Raw genomic sequence first — 22018 nt, 5'->3', positions numbered from 1 at the left:
ATATGGTGGCACCGATGTTGACATCTTCCCAAAGTATACTGTGCACACAAAAGCAAGGATGTGAAAGTACACACAACAAGCGCAGAGATAGGCCAGACGGGCCGATGTTTAAATGACCGCTTAAGAGAACACCAGCTTCCTTTGAAGAATAAAACAGGGTAGAATTTAGCCCTGCACTGCGGCGCTTGCCCGGAAGCTACACGCGACAAGCCATGCCTACCTTTGCTAACGAAAACAAAATTTTTAAAGATAAGCAGAGATCAGGTCGCACGTGAACTTCCTAATGCGTTTTTCATCAGTAAGCGTGACGATGATTGTATAAGTTACCGTTCGATCAATCTTTATAAAAAAGAAGGCAGAATATTGAACTGCGCATGGTCCTAGGTATGACGCTTGAAGGCATATAGGATGAGTTTCCTTTCTTATGAATTCAGTCGCGAGTCTGCACTTCTTGTGTGTGCCTTCACGTCCCTGTTTTTGTGTGTGCAGTATACTTCGGAAAATACGTCTGACCGAGTCGCCCGACAACGCATTCTTTTAAACCAATGTTCATGACTGAATTAGTTTGGTTGTGGCGTTCCCCTTTGTAAAGATGTGCAATAAAAGTCCTAATCAAGACATGATCGTGGCGGAGTATGCCCCGCCGAGGCATCAATTCCAGTGCCATCTATATGATAGCCTTCTCTAGTTCTTAAGGCGACTCTTTTATGTCTCCGCATCCCTTCAGTGCCACTGTGATACTTCACTGTCACCCGCACCCCTACTAATAATATGATAATGGTAGGGATGAGAATGACAATGTAGTTATGAAAACAGCTCTTCAAGTACCTTTCGCCAGTTCTTTCATTAAGCGCACTTAAGCACAGTCCTGTAGTTTTTCGCACGACTTTGCCTAAATTGTTTGTTGTATTGCAGTTTCGCTTAGAAATTGTTAAAGCACTTGTGTGGATCAGCATGCAACGAGGAGCTGACGATAGAACTGCAACAGGTGCTACAAAAACATCTTGCCCTACTGACCAGCTGGAGATGACACAATGATCATGTGTTGCCCGCAAGTCAACCACACGACGACAGGATGTTGGTATACACGCACGACATGCGGGTGATCGCGACACACTGCGCGTTAGAGTGGCACATGGTGACCATATGAGCGCCTCTGCTGACCAGGTGCGGACTCTACGTGCTGGCTAAAGGGGCCGGCCCTATGGGGACGCATTGCTTCGCACACGTGGGCGGCACGCACTGAACACTCACTGTCGTCCCAGCCACTGTGTGTTGGTCACAAACTAAGAGAATGTAGTCTTTTTGGAACTGTTTAAATACCGACGAGGCAGCAGTGTCACCTTCAAGCTGGCGGTGCAAACAAATAGAACAAGGTTGTTCCCCATCAAGCCTCCTGTTTATGATTTATTCAATAAATGTTGAAGTGAGGCTACAAAAAAGTCGTCTAGGTTTATTCTGTCGTATAGGATAAGCAGAAATGACGTAGAATATTGTACTGCTAGCAATAGCCAGGGAGACTTGCATACTTTATGTAATTTTTGTGAACACGACGGGGGGCTCTAGTCTTCAAGTTTAGCGAAGTTACTTCGAAATAGACAATTTTTATAGTTACAACAGCCATATGCTTAAAGTACAAAGCCATTAAATACTCAGAATTCCGGAATACAAATACCGCAGGTTATAGCTAAACGAACAACTCACATACATGGAACAGCACGAACAGTCTGTTATAGCAAAACGGCAATCAGGCAACCTTATAATGAAACATATGGGTTTGAAGGGGGCAGGCAAGAGGGCTACAACAGATATCAGGTATTGAGGTGTATTTGCAAAGGAAACAAATGGTATTATTGTTTTCTTTTGCAGATCTGTTTTGAGATCTGTTGAACGATTAGCACTAAGGGACCTTGGAAAAATCGCAATCGAGGGGGCGCAGATAAATACGGCCTGGTCATCTTTTGAAGCACAGGAAACTAATATTAAAACGTTATGCATGGGAGCATGAGATAACTAGACAATAACTGAATAATTTGAACACCTGCAACTAAAAAACGTTGGCTGACAGAAAACGAAAATAACTTGTAGACTAATCAGTAACTATGCAGGAGACAAAATGAAGAAATAAAGACTTAAACGTCAGTCAAGAAATACATCGGGTAAACGCTTAGTAAATTCAACGGAAAGGAAGCAGAGTGTTCAACTAAAACGTATTTTGAAAAGGCAGTTAAGGAAGAGATTTTTTTCCATAACTGGAGAAGCAGCGCCAGATTCTAAGAAAATTGATTAAGGTGGCTTAGTACACACTGCTAGGAAAACCTCAACCAAGAGAATGGCACATGTGCAGTGTGGTAAATCGGCAATGAATGATAGCGGTGGAAGATAGTTCAATGAATCTGCGGTGAGGATGGGAAAAAGCGACTAGAAGATCGGTGCCTGTAAATCAGAAGGTTGTGTAATGTTAACAAATGCGGGAATACATTAGTAAAGTGAAAATACTCGATTGATTTATAACAACGTTACGGAAATCCAAGGAAAACGCTAAATATTGTGGCCACTACCACCACACTGTTTTCAAGCGAATGCTCTTATGTTCAATCCGTCCATCCGCTCCTCACTATGCCATGGCGTCAATGATGATCTGTTATGATGGAGGACCGGTGTGTTTATTCTTGGTAAATCCTTCGTCAAAAAGTCCGCCCTCTCTTTAGTGACTTCTAGAAGCAGTTATGATGAGGGAGCGGTGCGATCTCAACCGGAATCTCCTTCATCAGCAAGTCAAAACCCGCTCTAGCAACTTCTAGGGAAGCTGTAAAATTGAACTTCCAATGACCAATAACGTGTGTAGAAAATTGTGCACTACAAGGTGAACTCACTTTACCCTCTACATGTTTTCGCATCATTCTCATTGTTTTTCATGCGAAGTCGTGAAATTTCCCGCTCCTAAGAAAAAGGCTCCATGAAACACTCTGTCTCCACCTATGGTGGTGAAACATGTGCCCTCAACTTCAATTTCTGCGTCGCTAGAAGGAGGAACTGCCATCGTGACCACAGTGCGCGACATCTATAGCTGTAAATAGACCGTGTTGCTACTAGTCGAAATTCTATCATACGGCCATGATAAAACGTTTTAGTCGTAGTTGTATGTTCCAAGGCGTACTGCATGACGCACTAAGTCCACTAAGTCCATGGAGGCGGAAGTGTCCATTGGTGTCCTTTCAAGCCTAATCTTGCAGCCATTGAGATCCTGCGGCCGCAACGCTATTCTGTAGCGTAGCATAAAAATAGAGAAAATCTGAGCAGCAAAAAATGAGTGAAAGTATCTTTAAACATCTAAAACCAAATGTGTTTGGTTTCGCTTTCTGGGTGGCTGTTTACATCTGAAGATCAGTTTCAACGTTGCAATACCGAACGCCCTGTACCTGGTAAAATGAGTAACATATCTTGGTGCTGCTGATGAATAGAGCTTTCGGAACAATTTTAGGCTACAAAAAGCACCAAGTAGTCCACTTAAATTTCAAAATTGCCATGTGATCCAACATATGCAGAGCGATGGCTGCTAAACATCGACGACTCTTACATTAGAGTTACACCGTGCAGTTGGGGCTCTGCTCCTGTCAGGTTTTTATTTTGGCGAAAGGAGTTGCCATGGCTTGACAGACCTTCAAGAAAAGCTACATGATAGGCATAAAATGCACAAAGATTATTGCAGCGAACGTTATAGCGCCGAACTTAAGAGTATGATGCGGCCACACGAAAGGATCCCACCCATGGCAGAATTCTTGCATCTCATTCGAGTACACGTGCTTTTGCACTGGTTTGCTCACTAATCGCTTACATTTCTTAATCTCTTATATAACGAATATCACGGAAATACTATTTAATATACCGCTGTGAGCTACCATATCGGAAAGACCACCTGACATGGATGCAAACCCAGATTAACTCCGCCGTGCTGACAAGTAGTGCCTCTGTCGTCTATGGGTAGCATGTATAATTCTGAAAGCTAGAGCCCTGGATGGTGCGATTTTCCCCAGCCTCCTATCTGAAACGAAAAACCAGAAGTGGCAAATATTGCCGAGTCGGCCAATACACGCTTTCGCATGAAGTCGCTCAACCTTAAAACTAATCAATATCTAACCATGTCAGCTGCAGCTACCACAAGACAACCCTCTAAAGCTGCGCTTTATAGGGCAAACAAAATTCAAAGAACCCGGAGCTGGCCTACATGACAAAAATAAGTGGAAATGACAACGACTTCACCTGCCAGGGAAAAACGAGATCACTCTCATGCTTCCTTTATGAGCTTCAGTGCATGCACTTGAGGAGTTCGAACTTCACAGAATTTCGCACTTTAATAATAGTCATCACTTAACTTTGACAGGCAGCTACCAACAAGCCCGTGTAGCTATTTCGGTGCTCTGAGGAAAAAAAACTGCAGCCTCGTTGGCTGAGTTAGATGTGGTCGCTGTCAGCTTACCCCAATGATATTAGAGTTTAGCATCTTGATGTCTCTTCCCACATTGAAGGAAAGAATTGCGGAGATTCCAGTCATGTGCAGCACTTCGGAGCTATTCTCAAACACCTTTTGAGTTTCGTTTGTTATCGGCCAACGAACGACTCCAGACGCGTTCATTATTTCTAGCATCACATCACGTCGGTCTGGTGATGTTGGAACCGCTGAAAAAGGAGGCGTACATGCTTTAGTATACACACCACAAACGCGTGAACATGTGAACATATGACATGCAGACATGGCCAAATACATACATACATACATACATACATGCATGCATACATACATACATACATACATACATACATACATACATACATACATACATACATACATACATACATACATACATACATACATACATACATACATACATACATACATACATACATACATACATACATACATACATACATACATACATACATACATACATACATACATACATACATACATACATACATACATACATACATACATACATACATACATACATACATACATACATACATTATTGCACGTGTTACACACAATTATATATACACACATGCAATCATAAGTTGCAAAACCACGCACGTCTTGACAGCAAAAAAGGTGATGATATATCTGTTAGTAGCAAGTGCGCCGAGACAATACATAGCAAAATTAATTACTTCAAAAATAGAAATAAATTATCAATCATTTTAATAAAATCACCAACTGCTATTAGGTTACCAATTGCTGTTGGAAAATTATTCATATTAAGTTATGATTACTTTCCAAGAGTAATATAATTACTGTTGAGTTTCTATGCATACAAATAGCAGGCTGTCTCCAGGCGCCGACGCACGGCCTATTTCTTCTTTGGACCAAATTTCCTTCCACAGAACTATTCCTTCCGTCATCTTTTCTTTAGCACGCGCTATTGAAAATATACGAAAAAGGCAACAAAAAGAACTAAAATAGAAGTATGGTCAAACACTCGCACTTTCATTGCGCTCAAAACAGATACGAGTGACAAACCTACTGTCGTTGCTGGCCAATACAGTCTCCATCATTAGAAGCTCCAAAAATATGTTTGCTTCAGCACTCCCGGCAGACAACCCCAGTAGCTTGCGTTCAGCAATGCCTGTCCAAATCCGCCTTACGGGAAGCAGACAAAATTGTGCCTCCAGCCGACGCAGTCCCACTATGCGCTCCTAATCAGCTTTGATTTTCCTGCGCCATCTCCCCCTTCCGATGCTCGTCGGCACCTTATACCTTCCCGCTTAGTGAATGATCCCGTTTACCCATCACGTACCTTGCATCAAACGCAACTCTGGCGTTTTCTCAGCCTCTTTGGAAATCAATAAACCTTCCACGGTACGTTCTCCTGAGCTTTCTAGTTGTATCAACGGCAATTTAGCTGTCATTTTGATGCTTTATAACACCGCAAACAAGATTCAACATATTCCACATGGTGGTATCAATCAAGGAAATTTCTATCTTTTGGTGCATGACATCACTGAATGCACTGTCGTTTATATTACCACTACGAATGCTGCAGAGGACGCTTTTAAGCTTATTTTCGGTACTAACAGGATAACGGTTAGCCCAGCTACCACTTACAGTCTCAACTTAGAGTTATATGGCTGCTATATCCGTGATGCGTAGGTTGCCAATCATGAAGTCATGAGTTTGACAATACCTACTTTTGGTTTCTGCTTTCTGTCCTTTTCTCTTCTAAAAACTTTTACATATTATGTCAAAAAAGATGCACAAAGAAGGTAGCGGGACAGAGAATACGCCAGTGTGCTCTGTCCCGCTACCTTCTGCGTGCATTTTAGTCGATCCTGCTCCTCCACCTTCTGTGTGCGTCTTGCTTACGAGCTAGCAACTCTGTCCGAACCTGGCTTGCCGCACATCGTTCCTTTTGCAGTGTCATTGCTCATCAAACAGTTGTGGTGAATTTAGTGAAAGTGCTTTTGAAGAGAATCATTTGTTCTTGCTGCCCTGAAGACATTAAAGAATTACAAAACTAGACCTGAAACGTCATTAATTACGCTGTAAATTCCCACAAATTACCAAAACTACTGTAATTTTATTAAAGTTATTCAGTTACTGCTGTGGCTACCTGAGGCCGTAATCATAGAAATGCAAGTGAGGCTTACGGACCCTCACTTGTGGCACTAAAAAGGGTGATTTTCAGACATGGCACAAATGTTGATGAGTTGATTTTCATGTCGCCTTGAGATCCTTTTCTTTCTTAAATAAGTATGCGAGAATAGTTTTCATCTAAAGTAATGTGTTTAAAGGGCTAGGTTGTGGGCATGCTACGTGGTGGGTTATGCATCGCCAACGCTGGAAACGTCTTGAAATTGAGAGAAACTATTGCCCGCTCCCTTCTAACACGGATGCTGAAAGCGTCTTATAGGAATGGACTACCTAAGAAGCGAATTTTCTGGGCTCTTTATATTGACAAAGACTGGACATGCCATCGCACGGAATTCAAGTCGTGAGACTACGTTTTGTTAATCCTTCACAGCTTAGCTCGACGTTAGTATGCTAACGTCAGGTGAACGCGCACTTCAGATGGCCATTTGAGCGGAATTATTTGTGACGTGTGTTGAGTTTTTAGTGATTGAAACATAAAACAAACATGTGTTCCGCTCTTTATGTTCGTGTTTGATCTTTATCAATTGTCAAAGTTGAATGGAGCAGACCAATATTATCAACGTCTCGCTGAAAACCGGTAGCTGAGAATTGTTTTATTTGCGGTCATGGCCATTTAGCGAACCTTACGGCCACAAGCTATTCATTCCGTGCGCTACGAATGCAAGGGTTTCGTCCGACAACTACTGCTTCTACTGCTACAAGGAGGTGATGCCTGATATCATCTATAATGCAGTGCCCATGACATCATCTATCGTCCTCTTTATGCAAATGTTTATACTGCGGGCATCATGCAGTCCAAGCAGCTACAAGCGTTGTGTGGGGCTTTAGAAAAACATGTTCTTATTTGCAGTTTCCTCTCTTTTTATAATGATTGGTTCACAGGAAGGAAACGGCACGGTATCTACCACACTTGTTTTTATGGACACCTGCACTCGCGCCTTAAGGGAAGCGAAGAAGTTGGGAGTGAAGGCGGTAAGAAGGAAAGGGTGGCGTAGTGGAGGGCTCCGGAATAATTTCGACCACCTGGGGATCCAGCGTATCCGACAGCACACGGATGCCTCTTCCTTTCGCCTCCATCATAACGCAGCAGCTGGCGGTCACGATCGAATCAGGGTACTCCAGCGCAGTAGTCAGGCAGCTCAACTACTACACCACCGCGGCGGGGCAATTTGCTTCTTTTAAATGTTCAATAACTCATTTTTGGTAGTCTGAAAATTTCAAAAACTTATGGCGGCAACCGGGGGCAACAGAGCCTGGACTCAGTTACTCTGGCTGGTGATAATGGTTCCCCATTGGTTTTCTTCGTACAGCTTTTCTTGTGAGTGCCTACATGAACGTCAAACAGGCCGCCACCTAATGGGCAGCCCGTTCACTGCACATTCATTGTGTAGCCCAAGTAACATTTCTATATTTTTTTACACTGATCCTAACTTTAAAGGAAACTTGAAGACTGGTTTTGTCCTATAACTTGACTTTCATGTAGCGGGACAAGCTCTTCGATGCACACACTTATTTACAAACCAGTAACCACATCTGCCAACAAATGCCACTCACTGGGATGTCGAAAGAGCTCGTGCTCTTCCAATAGGCAATTATGGAGCTAAAGCACGAATACAGCATATTAAAAGAAGTGTTCGAGCAATAGCTCAGGAAGGATATACGAGGATATTAGCTTACCTTTTAATAATCAACGATAAGAAAAAATGAAAGTATAACATAACACAAGAGAAAAAAAAATGAAAACCTTAAGAAGTATCCGAGCAGTCTGTGAAAGCATCGTGATGCTTTGTACTTGTGACTCAAAGAGCACGAATTTCAACTTATGCAGAACGAACACTATTCGACATTTTTCGACGTCAGTGTCGGCTGGATCGTATGCAGATACAGAAAGTGCTCTGTAAATAGATAATAATTTAGGCAAGGTTCTGGTGTTTTTCTTGCAAATGCTAACATTCAGGCATGCCACCGTCATGAAACAGGCGCCATTTTCGCGCGTCAAACAATGTACCATATGCACACATAGCTGAAGGCGACCTTTCTCTTAAAAAGGCCAAAAAAGTGAATATTTACATAAGAAACAATAGAACTGCATCCAAAGACCAAATGAAGCACGTTTCTGCGACTCCGAAAGCATTGTTTGCTGCGGGAAGCGCGAAAAAAGGCTTTCGATGCAAGTATTAGCTAGTTCAGCAAGAAGACATTTACGCCGAGAAAGCAGATGGCCCGTCTATGATTTCTTAAGCCAATGTTTAGAGACAACTATTGGATAGGGATTTGTTTTCGCTTTGAGCATTTTTTCTATCATCTGAAGTTGAATATACTGTAACAGAATAATGTCTGACATAATCCCTGCTCATCCAAAGTGATCGATCAATAGCCAAAAAGGAAGAGCTAACACACTTGCTTCGCATTTCTTTTTTGTAATAATGCTCATAGAAACATGCTACATTAAGTACTCACGCGTATTCATTATAGCTCGCTATCATAATTTATTGAAGTCGTGTGGATAGGCGGGGAAGGAAGGGGGGGGGGAGGGAGAGGGCATCTGTGTTGCGATATTTGACCCATAGCCACTTTTATTTTGAATTACATTTTTCTACAACTGAGTTTTCTAGGCCAATGCAGATTTTACGAGTGCTTAAAATGCAAAAACCTAAAGATTAATGCGTGTTGTCGAATTGCCTTCCAATATTGGGGCTAGCAGTATCTAATAGACGGATAAAAAAATCTGTAATATCCAAATAAGTTTTCTCTACAAAACTTTCTCTTCGACTATCAGCATGATTTTATGCAGCCACAGAAACCACACATTTATTCTAAATATAAATTATTGTAGAAGCGTTTAGTAAGAAACATGTAGTCCTTGCATTAACATCGATTTTTCAAAAGCGTTTCCCCCGGTAATATCGTTTTCGTTCTAAATTTACATAGGTATGGAATTCACGGAACACCGCAAGCACTTAATATATAAAGTTTGAATAGAGAGTGCATCTGCGTAACCCTACAACTATTGCTACCGACCAAGAGCAATATCTATAAATTCATAACAATAAATCCTAAACAGAATTCACACCAGTTTTCCCCATGGTAGCTTACAAGGGTAGCTTTTATACATATTTTATATCAATCATAAAGCATATTGAGCACATAGCATAAATCTCAACTTTTGTGCTGATGACACACCGTATTTCTTGTCAGGGATCCCGGAAACACTTATTGAGGAACGAACAAAATTGTATTACTAGATTTGGATGTTTACGTGAAAGCAAACTGCTCGATTTAAAACAAGTATGACAAACGCAGAGTATGTTGCACTCACCGAAAGAGAAGGAAGAAAGGGTAATATAAACATACGACTACGAATAGAACAGATTGAACATCAATGGCTGTTGGCACTATAGCTCGACTGAGACACCTTCTACCTTCTAAACTAAGGCTGCCCTTTTAAAATTCACTTTTGCTACCCTTTAAAAGATACCGTAAATTAGTTTGGCGTACCACAGTTGTGATATAAGAACATGCATAACAGTCAATGGTACTTTAGATTTCAGATATTCAGTGTTTTCGATCAGATATCGCTTGCACAAACTAGATCATGCTTATTGCAGTTCTGCTTCTAACTCCACAGGTTAACAAACCCAAGACTGCGCAAAAATAATATTGTTGTGGTTTTTTTTTTCAAATATCGTGTATTAGCGTCAGCATGGTCGTCAAATCAAGGTCAGCCAAAGCAAAATGCAGCAGCGACCTCCTATTCATCCAAAGCGAAATTCTCCTGGTTTGTAGGGAGCCTTGTTTTCGCGCCAAGTACGCAAAAACCGCAACGCTTATTTCTGAAAAGTGCATGAGTATACGAATGCTATTTCTTCGTTAGCATCTTGAGCATGTGCTCCTTAGAACCATTATTCAGTTGCGAATGCAGACTCGCAAAGCCAGGTAAAGTGAAACTGTCTCAGTATAGGGAAGAAATAATGCCTACAATAACTAAACCATGTGGCAGCCCTGTAACTGTGAATTGAAGACATGAACCCATTCATTGGTACTCATTACTGTGTATCGAAAAGGAAGTTTTAAAGAAGCAGATGAATTTTGCGTCTGACACCATAGTCCTGATGCAAAAATAATAGGTTGTGTTTTAATAATTCCAAAGCCTTCGCAATGTCGACCAAGACAACGACAACAATACTATTTTTGCGCAGGCCTGGCTTTGTAACATGTACAGTTAGCAGTAAAATTGCAGTGGGCTTGCATTTGCGGGAACGGAAACGAGGCTGGCTTGTGCGGTTAAAATATAGTCTAGATGTTAGCTTTCATCTAAGCTAAGAGTTTCTGCTATGATAAAGAAGAACAAATTTTTTATGTTAATAAGTATAGGACACTGACGTACCCATGCAGGCGTTGTAAGCAACAGCAGCCTTGTCTGTCACGTTTTGGCACTCATAAACCAGGGTCATATTTTCGAGTATACCTAAATGAAAGGGATAAATGAGATAATTATAATATCACTTGAGTGTACATGTGAAACAACTCCGTTAATATACTCGAGAAGCTTAGAGTAATAGAAGATGCAGAAGCATAGACAACTTTGCAGCTGATTGACACTGCTTTCACAAGAAACAAAGTGTTCAGTTGTAAAAAAGCAGGAACATTTGATCACATGGGCAGTCCGAGAATATGAAAGTGCTCTTATGGCGTCGGAGCAAATTGAATAGTATAGGCTGTGGGATCATGTTTCGACCCGATTGTTTTCGTAACCTAATTCAGGGTAATTTTTTCTTGCTATTTGAGTGGTATTAAAATACACTGAATCTTTTCAGCTCACTTGATATGTGGTGATAATAATTTTTGACACAAATTTTCTGGCTATTCAAATATAATATTCTGACCGGACGGCCAACTAATCAATAAAAGAACGCCCAATCGATTAGCATTTTGTACTTACTGTCGTATATCACCGCTACGCTTCGGCATCGTCGTTCTTAGTAAATTTTCCAGAGAGTACTGACTGAACTATGATTTCTGCGATTATATATGACAAAGGGTAAACGCCGTGGGGTTTGCGTTGCGGGGCCCTTTAGAAACATAGATTTCTTTTTTTCTAAAAACATTTATTACTATAAACAAATAATGGAAGCAGCGAAATAGTACCACGTGAAATTAGAGGGGAAACAACAAATATAGGGAACTCTTACGTTTCAGCGTCTCCTGCAGCTCATCACGCAGGAAGTTGAAAGTACCCGTCTTAGACTTGCTCGGTGGTATTGTATGGTTTTGTATCCACCCACCACAGGCATAGGAGTAAAAATCTTCGCATGGGTCAATGCAGCGGTCGAGGGAAGCGTTGATGAGCCGGGCTGGAGAGAGTAGTTTGATACATCAATCATTTATTGATCAGTCAATCATATCCAAGAAAATGATCACTTATTTATGAGTCACTTAATGCAATAGGGTTATTTATTCATCAAACAAACAAATTGATCGCATATAAAATTTGAAATTTAATCAGTCCCTCAATGAATAGATCAAGAACACCGTCTTTTTTATTTAAGCTATTTCCTACACAGTCATTCTGTTTATCGTCACCGCTTCTTCTTAGGGCTTATTTCTTAGCACAAAAGCAGGCATACGCTCACAACCACCGACCTTATCATATCTTACGTTGCTTCGCTTTTATTGCCGAAGATTTCTCGTGTGGTCACAACCACATGGCAAGTCCGCTGCAGCGGTTGGACGTGTTGTCTTCCCGACGTGTATTTCAACACCGCGAGACAACACAGAGTAAGAGGGGTGGAGCCTATGACTCACCAATTCTCTCATGACCTATTGCAGTGTTTCAGACTACGCGAAAAGCCATCGAGCAGAATTTGTACAAGTCGGATTCGAAGTCGGGTATTCGAGGTCAGTCGCCGAGTGCCTACCTGCTGAGACACAGCTTTTTATGTCCTTACTGCATGCTTGAAGATAAATACAGCGCAGCCAGTAAAGCGCATAGCACGTGCCAAACGTCCGTTTTCACATAACCATGAAACTTTTTCAATGTGACAATTAGCCATACAGGCTCAACCATTCGGGCGGCTCAGGATTAGCTCTATAAATGTTCCTCGCGTATGTCAAACTGTCACTGAATATGTTACCAGTAGAGAAACATTCTCGTCAGTGTGAGTGGCCAGCATTCATCTTCTACGGAAGCTGTGGAGGCAGTCAGGACCATTATTTTGTCTTATCGGCCGACATCATTTTTACCAGCAGATAAGCGATAGCCATGAGACATCACAGAACACAGAGAAAAGATTTACCACTACGCTACCGCGACGGCACCTAGATGGCATCACGAATCCGCGGCCTTTGCGATAAAGTGCGCCGTTGAAGCGGAGCTGATCTCTGTAGAATCGGTTAAATCATCTCCCAGATGGCACCATGTTTACTGGCGAACTGCAGCTTCCCTCATTATCGCACTATATTCGGTTTGACAAATATTATTTGTCCCATGTTTTTCTAGCATCCCTAAAATCTTTCTCCATAATCTTACGCGCTGTTTTGCATCGTCAGGACTTTAAATGTATCGCTTTTCATTTCAAACCACAGAAAAACGAGTGCTATGGTTGGCAGCTATATTGTGTTTCGTGCTGTAGCAAACATAGGCGAATATAAATAACTTTACACATCTCTTGTGAAACGTTCAGAAGGACGACTACACAAATCTCACATGTGCTTCATTAAAGTTACATGTTGAAACCTGTATTAGATTTATTAGGTTTGTATAGTCATAAAGAGGATCGTATATATATATATATATATATATATATATATATATATATATATATATATATATATATATATATATATATATATATATATATATATATATATATATATATATATATAAGATGAGGTGGGGCCGCACAAACGAAAACAAAGGTTTATTTCCGACGTTTCGGCCGGGGCCCGGCCTTCGTCAAGGAATTCCTTGACGAAGGCAGGGCCCCGGCCGAAACGTCGGAAGTAAACCTTTGTTTTCGTTTGTGCGGCCCCACCTCATCTTATATATATATATATATATATATATATATATATATATATATATATATATATATATATATATGTATGTATGTATATGTATATATATGAGTATGCGCTGGATGTCTTGGATGTGCAATGTTCGAAGCAATGACTGCACTCCACGCAAGTATTACATACATTCAAGGCACTTGCGTATGCATGTGAGATTTTGTGCAAATTGAATGCATATGAGCAACGGGTGAACATAACTGGTGCCGACGGGAGCGCCTATCGTGGTGAGGAGCGCACTTGCTGCAGGATGCACTCGACAACGCGCGTGCGGAAACGCTGCATCCCCGCTGCGGCGAGGATGCTGCTATTTATCATTTAGCAAAGCAGCCGATTTTGATCATAAATTGTTGGGTTGTGGATTCTGGAGGCATATATATACACACACATAAATATATTTCTCGGTGAATCTAGATAAACGGCTTACACTAGTCATTTGATTGCGGCTGTCGCACTACACGCGTTACCTCGGACAGGATACAACTCTTGTCGGTTACCGAAGAATATGCTATGGACGCAGCTGTATGCGAAATCGACTTGAATTTCCTCCCCAAACGCAAGTCAAGAATAGGGAGGAAGTGTTTTGTTCCCGTTATGCAGTCAAATGAAGACGGCCATCCACCGTGTTATAAAACCGGCACTTGTACAAATTGCTAGCTATCAATCTTTAGTAATATAGGCGATAGCTATATATTTACCAGCTGTCTAGAAGAAAAGCAATCGTTCAGGATGGCTTCCTCTCTCAAGCCATAAAAACTCTGTCTGTTCTACCTATCGCGATTCGTTCCCATTCCATAGAAACTAAAGATGCTGATCTCAGAGAACAGCACGCGAGGAAGACTGTAGTCTGAAAAGCCAGATTTTACCTGAAGCATACTATTGAGCTCGTTGTACGTGCTCTAAATAGTTAGCTGGTAAGCGTTTGTGGCACACCGCTAAATTGCGACAAAATAAATAGTTTTTGATGGATTTCCCATTATGCGTGCTTATTCCGCCTTGCTTTAAAGAGAGCATAGCTGTTTTTTTAACTAATGGATGATTATACAGATCTTCCCAAAGGCTTATCACCTGTCTCCTAGAAGATAAAAATATATTCAGTGGTGGAAGTGTGTGAAGCTAATTTATCACAAACTTAGTTTAACTGCAATGAGCTGTGCGCTGATTTCGAATATTTATTTTCACCTTAGCCAGATGTACACAAGGGACTGTTTCCTCCATTCTCATGCTATACTCTTCATGTCCAACAATTCCGTCGATAAACATTTTCTTTTCCTGCATGAATGGGCCATCTTTCCTTGTTCGTGATTGAAATTTCGTGCAGCACAGCAGCTTACCATGCACTATGTTAACATTTTTAGTGTACTATACTTAGGACGGTGAAATCCAACGACGAATACTAATTAGTGAAGCCTCTGCCAGTAATAGGGGGAAGCGCCATTGGAGCTGAGCAGAATAAAATACAGGATTTTAATGTGAGAAGCGGATACGAATTCTCGTACCTGCCGCTGCACCCGATTACGCCTACGCGTAGAACGCAACACATTCTCGCGCTGTTGATTGCATGTCACCATATCAACTGGCATCTGTGCGGAAAAACTTTCGCCCGTGCTACTCGATCACTTTGATAATACGTTCAAATGGTACATTTTGTTCTTGCCGTCCCGAATTCAGTCTGAGGACATCATGAGTATTATGGTGTCGTCAAAAACTCCGTCTTGCGTTGTATACATAGGCTCAATGCACGGCAACTATATATATATATATATATATATATATATATATATATATATATATAATATATATATATATATATATATATATATATATATATATATATATGGCATCGCATCCTATGCGGCGAGGTATACGCCGCGCAGCAACAGCACGGTTCCGGTTCCGGTCCCAGAGCTTCCGACTGAGCAAATACACACTGTAGGTTGCATTCAGAGACATTTTTAGCCGATATCAATGCCTCAAAGGCTGACAGACGACTATACATAGGAAGTTCGGGTATCGTACCATTGAGAGAAAGAAATTGTCACGTAGCCATATAATAACTGATACGTTATGTATGGCAGAGCAAACCACTAAAGCTCTGAAGCAGCCAGAACTGTGAGCATTTTTAAAACAGGCGTTTATTAAGATGAAGTGCGGCCGCGCGTTGTTCGCCGGAGGCATGCAATTTACTGTGTTTTCAGAGGAGAGGACCTCCTTCACATCATTTACATGTATTGCTTTCAAAAGTGAGCGCTTCTTTTAAACTGACTCTGCAAGATAAAATTACTGATCATTAAAATGTCTAAGGCATAAATCGCGGCCGGAATAGCCATTTGTCACAACACTTTGTTTTGCAATGTCTTCGGTGAGGCCTTTGGTTTGGCGCTGTGTTAACCAGCCTCCTACGCCGGGCGTGCCGGAGCGATTTGGTAATACTTTCCATGCTGCTCGCAGGGTGGCGCTGGCTTGCTAGCCGATCGAGGCTCCTAGCTAATAGGTGGTGTCCAGGTTTTGGTGGACATTGCGTCCCGGCCAGGATTTGTCACGTGAATTTTGACTTCCGGGTCGTTTTCGTGGTTTTGTTTCTGGCGGCATTGCTTGCAGGCTGGCGGTTGCGACTTTTATACTCTTGATATCTCCGCCAAATTTGCTGGGAATGTGGTGTTGTGCTCGGCTTCCAACTACGGTAACTCAACTAAAATGCAATACAAGATGCCCCGAGTGCCTTCGAGTTGTGAACGGCGAAAACAGTTGGCCGTTGCAATCCGCTGGCTGACCATCGACGGCGAGTTGCACGTAGAACACGAGGCTTTATTTTGAGTATTTTGTCAAAGGCAAGTGTTGAATAGCTCTCTTAAAGCTAGGGAAGATTGTGAAGTAGGTTTTTTTCTTTCGTTCAGGAGCACCAAGTTATCGCTCGGACTTCGGCTATGCGCTAGAGCTCTTTTCGCATGACGGCGGTAAGAGCAAGCGGTCGTTCCAAGACTTCAAAAGGTTCGCAAATTGTGTTGTTTGGCCACCGTCAGTGCAGCGTGATATGATATTATAAGTACTGAGAAATTTTCTCCCCAGCCATTTCTGCTAAATCCAAGTTTCTACAACCACGGCCAGTGCAATCAGCTGTCGATGGCTGGCCCCGTTGCCTGACTAGGCAAGCCTGTCACCGTTAGCACTTTATATACTGTTGTGTAATTATTTGCTGATTTAACTCCAGACAGCGAAACAAGATTTCACTAGCCAAGCAATCACCGTGAGCATGCACAAAATGTCGGAGGAATACGAGCAGGACATGGATAGTTCCCTGCTTGTGCAGACCTGCATGGTGTTGTGGTGTTTATTTTAGTTTTGTGTGGAAATAGAGACCGTTAAAGACTGTTTCAGAAATAAAGATAATAGTATTTTTATATGCTCTGGGTCAGAGTCATTAAAATCTTTTCTTCAGGATGGCACTAGCATTGCCCAGCTATTTTTCATCTTTATTTGTATGACACATAGAAAAGCTGACAGCTGAGACACATGGTATAAAGCCACATTTTGCTGTTCAGCAAAGCAGTTTTATATTTACCTATGTGCTGCTAAGCGTGCATGCGAAATAAATGAATATCTACATAAGCTACTTGTGATGCAATGCAAGGTGCTGCATACGTGAAGTTTGCGTTATTTTCATTTGCTGTGTGGCCTTCAAATGAAAATCAAGGCGCTGGGGGTCATCGGCTATCACAAGAAGTGCAAAATTCTGCAAGGTAGGCAGGGGCTGGCCTAGCAAGCAGCTTTTATGTCTGTAAGGATAAGAAGTATGAATTTTCCCCAGGCAAGATTTCTGTGCTCTATACTATGAATTTTCTTACAGCTTGCTTTTCTTGCCCGGAGATCTCTTGAAGCTCATTTCTACAGCCTGTACTAGGCATTTTGTCACAATTCGGTATTTCTTACTCTGCATGAGCCTTGCTTGGAGGTCTATTAATCACATGCTGTAAAACATTTCTGCCAACGTTCTGCTGGAGGAAGTGTTAGGAGGTGTAATTACAATACAAGAACGGTTTCCCATTTCCAAGAATCTTTGTTCTTTCATGTCTATAATAAAAGTCTAGTCACTTTTATGTTTGGCTATTTTCTTGTGCCTGACTGTTTCTCTTCATGCCCATAGCAAAGCTGTGCTAATCGTTGATACCTTGCTTTCAATTGATGTTTTCATTATGAAGAAGCAGAATTTATGCCTAGCGTTTCGTACTTGATTCGTTTACTTTGAACACATTGCATATAGTGCGGAAATTATACATTCCCACATTTCAGTATGTATGCATTAACAGCCTATGTGCCTGCCGGAAACATCTGAATGTACACAATCTATAGTTTTTCTGTCAGACTCCAGCACAAAGTACACAAGAGCAGATTAGTTACAGGCTCTTCCCAGCTTTTATTCGAAGAAATATTTGTTTCGCATTCTGATTCTGAAGTTTCTGGAGGTTTCAAGAGATGTCATTAAAACAAAGCACTTGGTTTAATACTTCCCTTTTTTGGCCGACATAATGCAGCAATCATTATTGGGGAATAAAGCATGGAGAGCTTCCACAGTTATATGTGAATGGCGTAAAATGTCAATTACACTATGCCTGGTTAATTTTGTTTATTAGTGGCGTTTTCTTGCATGCACTACAGCATCGGCAAGTGGATATGTCTAACTGCCGAAATAGCTACGTTACTAGCCGACCCAGGCCCTCAACAAACATTAGTAGAGGTTTTCGGCCGTATACAGTCTTGCCTATACATACAGTTTGGGGTATGATGAATGCCAAATGAATACAGCAGTGCTAAAAATGCAACTCATACATGTCATGCAGTTGAATTTTTGTAATACAACTCAAGTAAAAATCAAATGCTAGAGAGATTTGTATTTATTTCGCGATCCTCCTAACGTTTTCATTGACTGACAATGTTAACCATGATACAGTTCTTTGGCATTCTACCTCCTACAGTTTTCAGAAGAAAAAAGCGCATATGTAAGCAAAATCAGTGGAGCTGTCAAGAGCATGCAGCTTAACATAGCAAAAACTGCGCATAGTTCTATAGTTTCGAAGCATTGGTAAGTAAACCTAGATCTTGTGTAGGAATAGCACAGCACACTGTTAGAATCGCATGTCACAATTTTATTTCAGCGACTAAAACGCGGTGTACCGGCCATGCTTGCAGATAGGTGCAGTGTACCGCAAGACCCTAGCTTTTCTGACTACCTCAGGCACTGCAGCATAAACCAATAAAGCTTTGTAAAAGCTGCAAAAAAGTGCACAATGTCCTCGTGGTATTTGCATGCTTTCAGCTCTAGCCGTTGCAGCTACAACTTGCGCGACACTCAGCTCCTATAGTATCGCTAAACTGCGGCTGCCTGACAGCCTAATTACCGGCTTCAGCTAACGAAATACCTCTAAACAATGATTACTCTAGTATATGTTAAATATATATGTAGTGACTGAATGAGAATATCAACGAAAAACGAACTTTCACCGAATAAATAATGCATGCAAACTTCAGCGCGAATAGACGACACACGTCGTAATGGTTGCACTTGCAGCGAGTTTTTACCCGGTTTGTACAAATACGAAACGTTAAATAGGGTCATAAAATGTGTGATCATTATGACCTTTTCTACTACTTCATTTGCGCTTATAAAACACATGAAGAGTCGAATTTAGGCATGACGACGCCAAGTTTCAAGCACAGCGCAACAGGCGCGCGTCTCGCAGAAAGACGCGGAAGTTTTCGTGCTTTGCGGCTGGTTCCGATTGGACACCACCTATGTCCGCTGCCACTAGATCACTACAGTTTGAGCAGGATATGAAAAAAATATGCGCGCGCGCCGCATTCCGGAAAAGAAATTTCAAATCACGGTCTGTTGCTGAATTCTCGCTTCCATAGCAGTGAGGAACAAGCCTACGAAATCTGCGCTGTGTACCCATCCCGCTATCTGCTTTAAAGGCACAGCTCTGACAGTGCGGTCAATGCTATATATTGAAAACCTTGCTTCTTGGGAGCATCATCTCACAAGCCAGCGTTTTGGGAAGGATGTGAGTATTCGGCCGGGCCGGCAAGTTCTGTTTTCGGAACGGTGGGTTATGAGTTGATGGCATCCCTTCCTCAACCCTTTTTCAGGTTTCTTTGACATTGTGTAGCCATCTTCTTCACTTTGTTCCGCCTTAATTCGTAAGAAAACTAAGAACTGCAGAACCTTCACCCGTGGTCACAGAGCCATAAGCGCATGGCCCAGCTCAGTCACAGAAGTTAAGGACACGAACAGCCAGGAATACTTTACCTCGCTGCTTGCACACGTCGCTGTCACAGATTGTGTAGTTTCCTGGAGAGAAGGATTTCATGGTAGAAATAAATTATATATCAAAGTCAAGTAAATAAATTTACTGCATATATCATTCCAACTGAAAATTCCTTTAGTGCAGCGCTCAGGGTCGCTACTTTACGATGCTTAAAGGCGAAGAATTAGTTAAGCTTCCATCATTATCTAGAGCAGATTGTCGCCATGACCCTTTTCACAGCCGCTGTATTCAATTTGACGTTCGGAGAATTATTTACTGGACTCCAAAATATAGACCTCTACTCGACCCTCCCCCGCCCCCCCCCCCCCCCACCCCCATCTCTGTGTTAGCGGGTTTCATTACCTGTCATAAAGCAGCCTTACGTTCATCTCACATCTTTGAAAGTTAGACTACATCTTCGTGGTAATATTCTAGTCAGGTTTTCTTCACTTTAGCGGCCAGAACTCTTAAACATTAGAAATAGTACATCTGAAATGCAACGAGAAAGTTTATGTTTTTTGCACCTGGCTTATGGTTGAAATCAGTGATTTGCATGGATCATAAGTGATAAATTGCTTAATGTGTAGTCACACAATTACTGTTCTGGGGTATTCATAACTCTCAAAAGCTGCAAGGGTTGATGGATGAAAATATTTGAAGAAACGCAGGAAGAAATGGGCAAAATAAAGGAAAAAGTATCTGAAATAAGACTTCATTTTTCTAAAATCGTAATTTTATATTACAGTATAAAACATTACTAGTGCAAATTCAGTTCCGCGCCTGAAGGATTTCATCAACAGACTCAGACTGTCAAACTGAATCAAGCAGCTTGCCCTTTGACCGTAATGTATCATGGCACGCTATTGATACACTCCCTCATGTACTCACTCCATAGGCTCGTGATGGACGTGGTTTCACTGCTAATTCGTAAAGGTGAAGTTAGCAGAAGTAGCCCCGTGTTTTCAAATGCACCACTCATTCTGTTAAACCTATTCGAAACTGAGGGGGATAAGCAACGTTTTTCAAAAAAAAAAAAAAGGGACCTGTACGCGTGGGGCATCAAAGCAGATACATACACCCGTCCTCCACTAGATACACCATTGATTAGTCACCATTTGAAACGCTCCTGCCAGGATAGCCGAAACTCTTTCACGGCAAAAAGCCGGGACTGTGTACCACTGTCTTTGTCACGGAGTGACCTTCAGTGTAAAGCAAAGACATATGGGTTGATACAAAAAAATTCATATGGCTCTTAAAGAAAACTACAGCCAAGCGTAACGAAAAGGCTGACGAGAAAGGGACATTTCGGTATTTCATACAGGTTATACAGTGGACCACTTGTAGCCTGGTTGACGTCCATTATATTCAAATCTAATGAAAATAAAAAAATAACAATTTAAAGATACTAAAATGCGAAATACATACCCGAAGATCTGTGCAGATCTGAAGCCTCTGCGGGAACATTCTCCAACAAATTTGAACCTGAAAAAATAACAGCAAAAATCTTGGACGTATGACGGTGTATTAAAAAAATACAAACAAAACTGCGGTGAAATAGTAGTAAAAAATAATGATCGTACAGAAAAATAAATTTGGATCACTTGAAAAAGTTTAGCACTCATGTTCTCTTAAGTCGGTACTTTTCGGACGCCTTCGGCTTTCTGTCCTCTTCAATATATATTTTTTTTGTCCCCTTTTCAGCTGTTTTAGTCGCCCTGATTTATCTTCTCGCCCGCTCAGCCTCTATAAAAGGGGAAGTAGCATAAAAACACCGTCCTTGAAAAGATCGGGCCTGCGGTCATAACCTCTAGCCAAATAACATATTTCCTTTATTGGAGCGCACACATTGTTTTATACTCTTCTTTCTCCCTCTCTCTCTCTCTCTCTCTCTCTCTCTCTCTATATATATATATATATATATATATATATATATATATATATATATATATATATATATATATATATATATATATATATATATATATACAGTGCAGTTCAC

The 22018-nt window shown here is 41.3% G+C and overlaps 1 protein-coding gene across 1 annotated transcript in view; it reads right to left on the bottom strand.

The window, feature by feature from the left end:
• LOC146176786 (neprilysin-1-like) overlaps window positions 1–20082 on the bottom strand; it is a 76852-nt gene extending 56770 nt beyond the window's left edge. The window contains exons 1-4 of the mRNA XM_084581388.1: window positions 20022–20082; window positions 11842–12003; window positions 11037–11117; window positions 4481–4680 (exon numbers count right to left, since the gene is read on the bottom strand). Of these exons, the coding sequence (XP_084437514.1) occupies window positions 4481–4680; window positions 11037–11117; window positions 11842–12003; window positions 20022–20082 (504 nt within the window). The remainder of the gene's footprint in view (window positions 1–4480; window positions 4681–11036; window positions 11118–11841; window positions 12004–20021) is intronic.
• Between the last annotated feature and the right edge of the window lie 1936 nt (window positions 20083–22018).

Source organism: Amblyomma maculatum, chromosome 10 (genome assembly GCF_055883805.1).
Source record: "Amblyomma maculatum isolate TAMU_Amacu chromosome 10, ASM5588380v1, whole genome shotgun sequence".
NCBI classification, from domain to species: domain Eukaryota; kingdom Metazoa; phylum Arthropoda; class Arachnida; order Ixodida; family Ixodidae; genus Amblyomma; species Amblyomma maculatum.
This window is presented reverse-complemented; position numbering and strand designations above follow the sequence as displayed.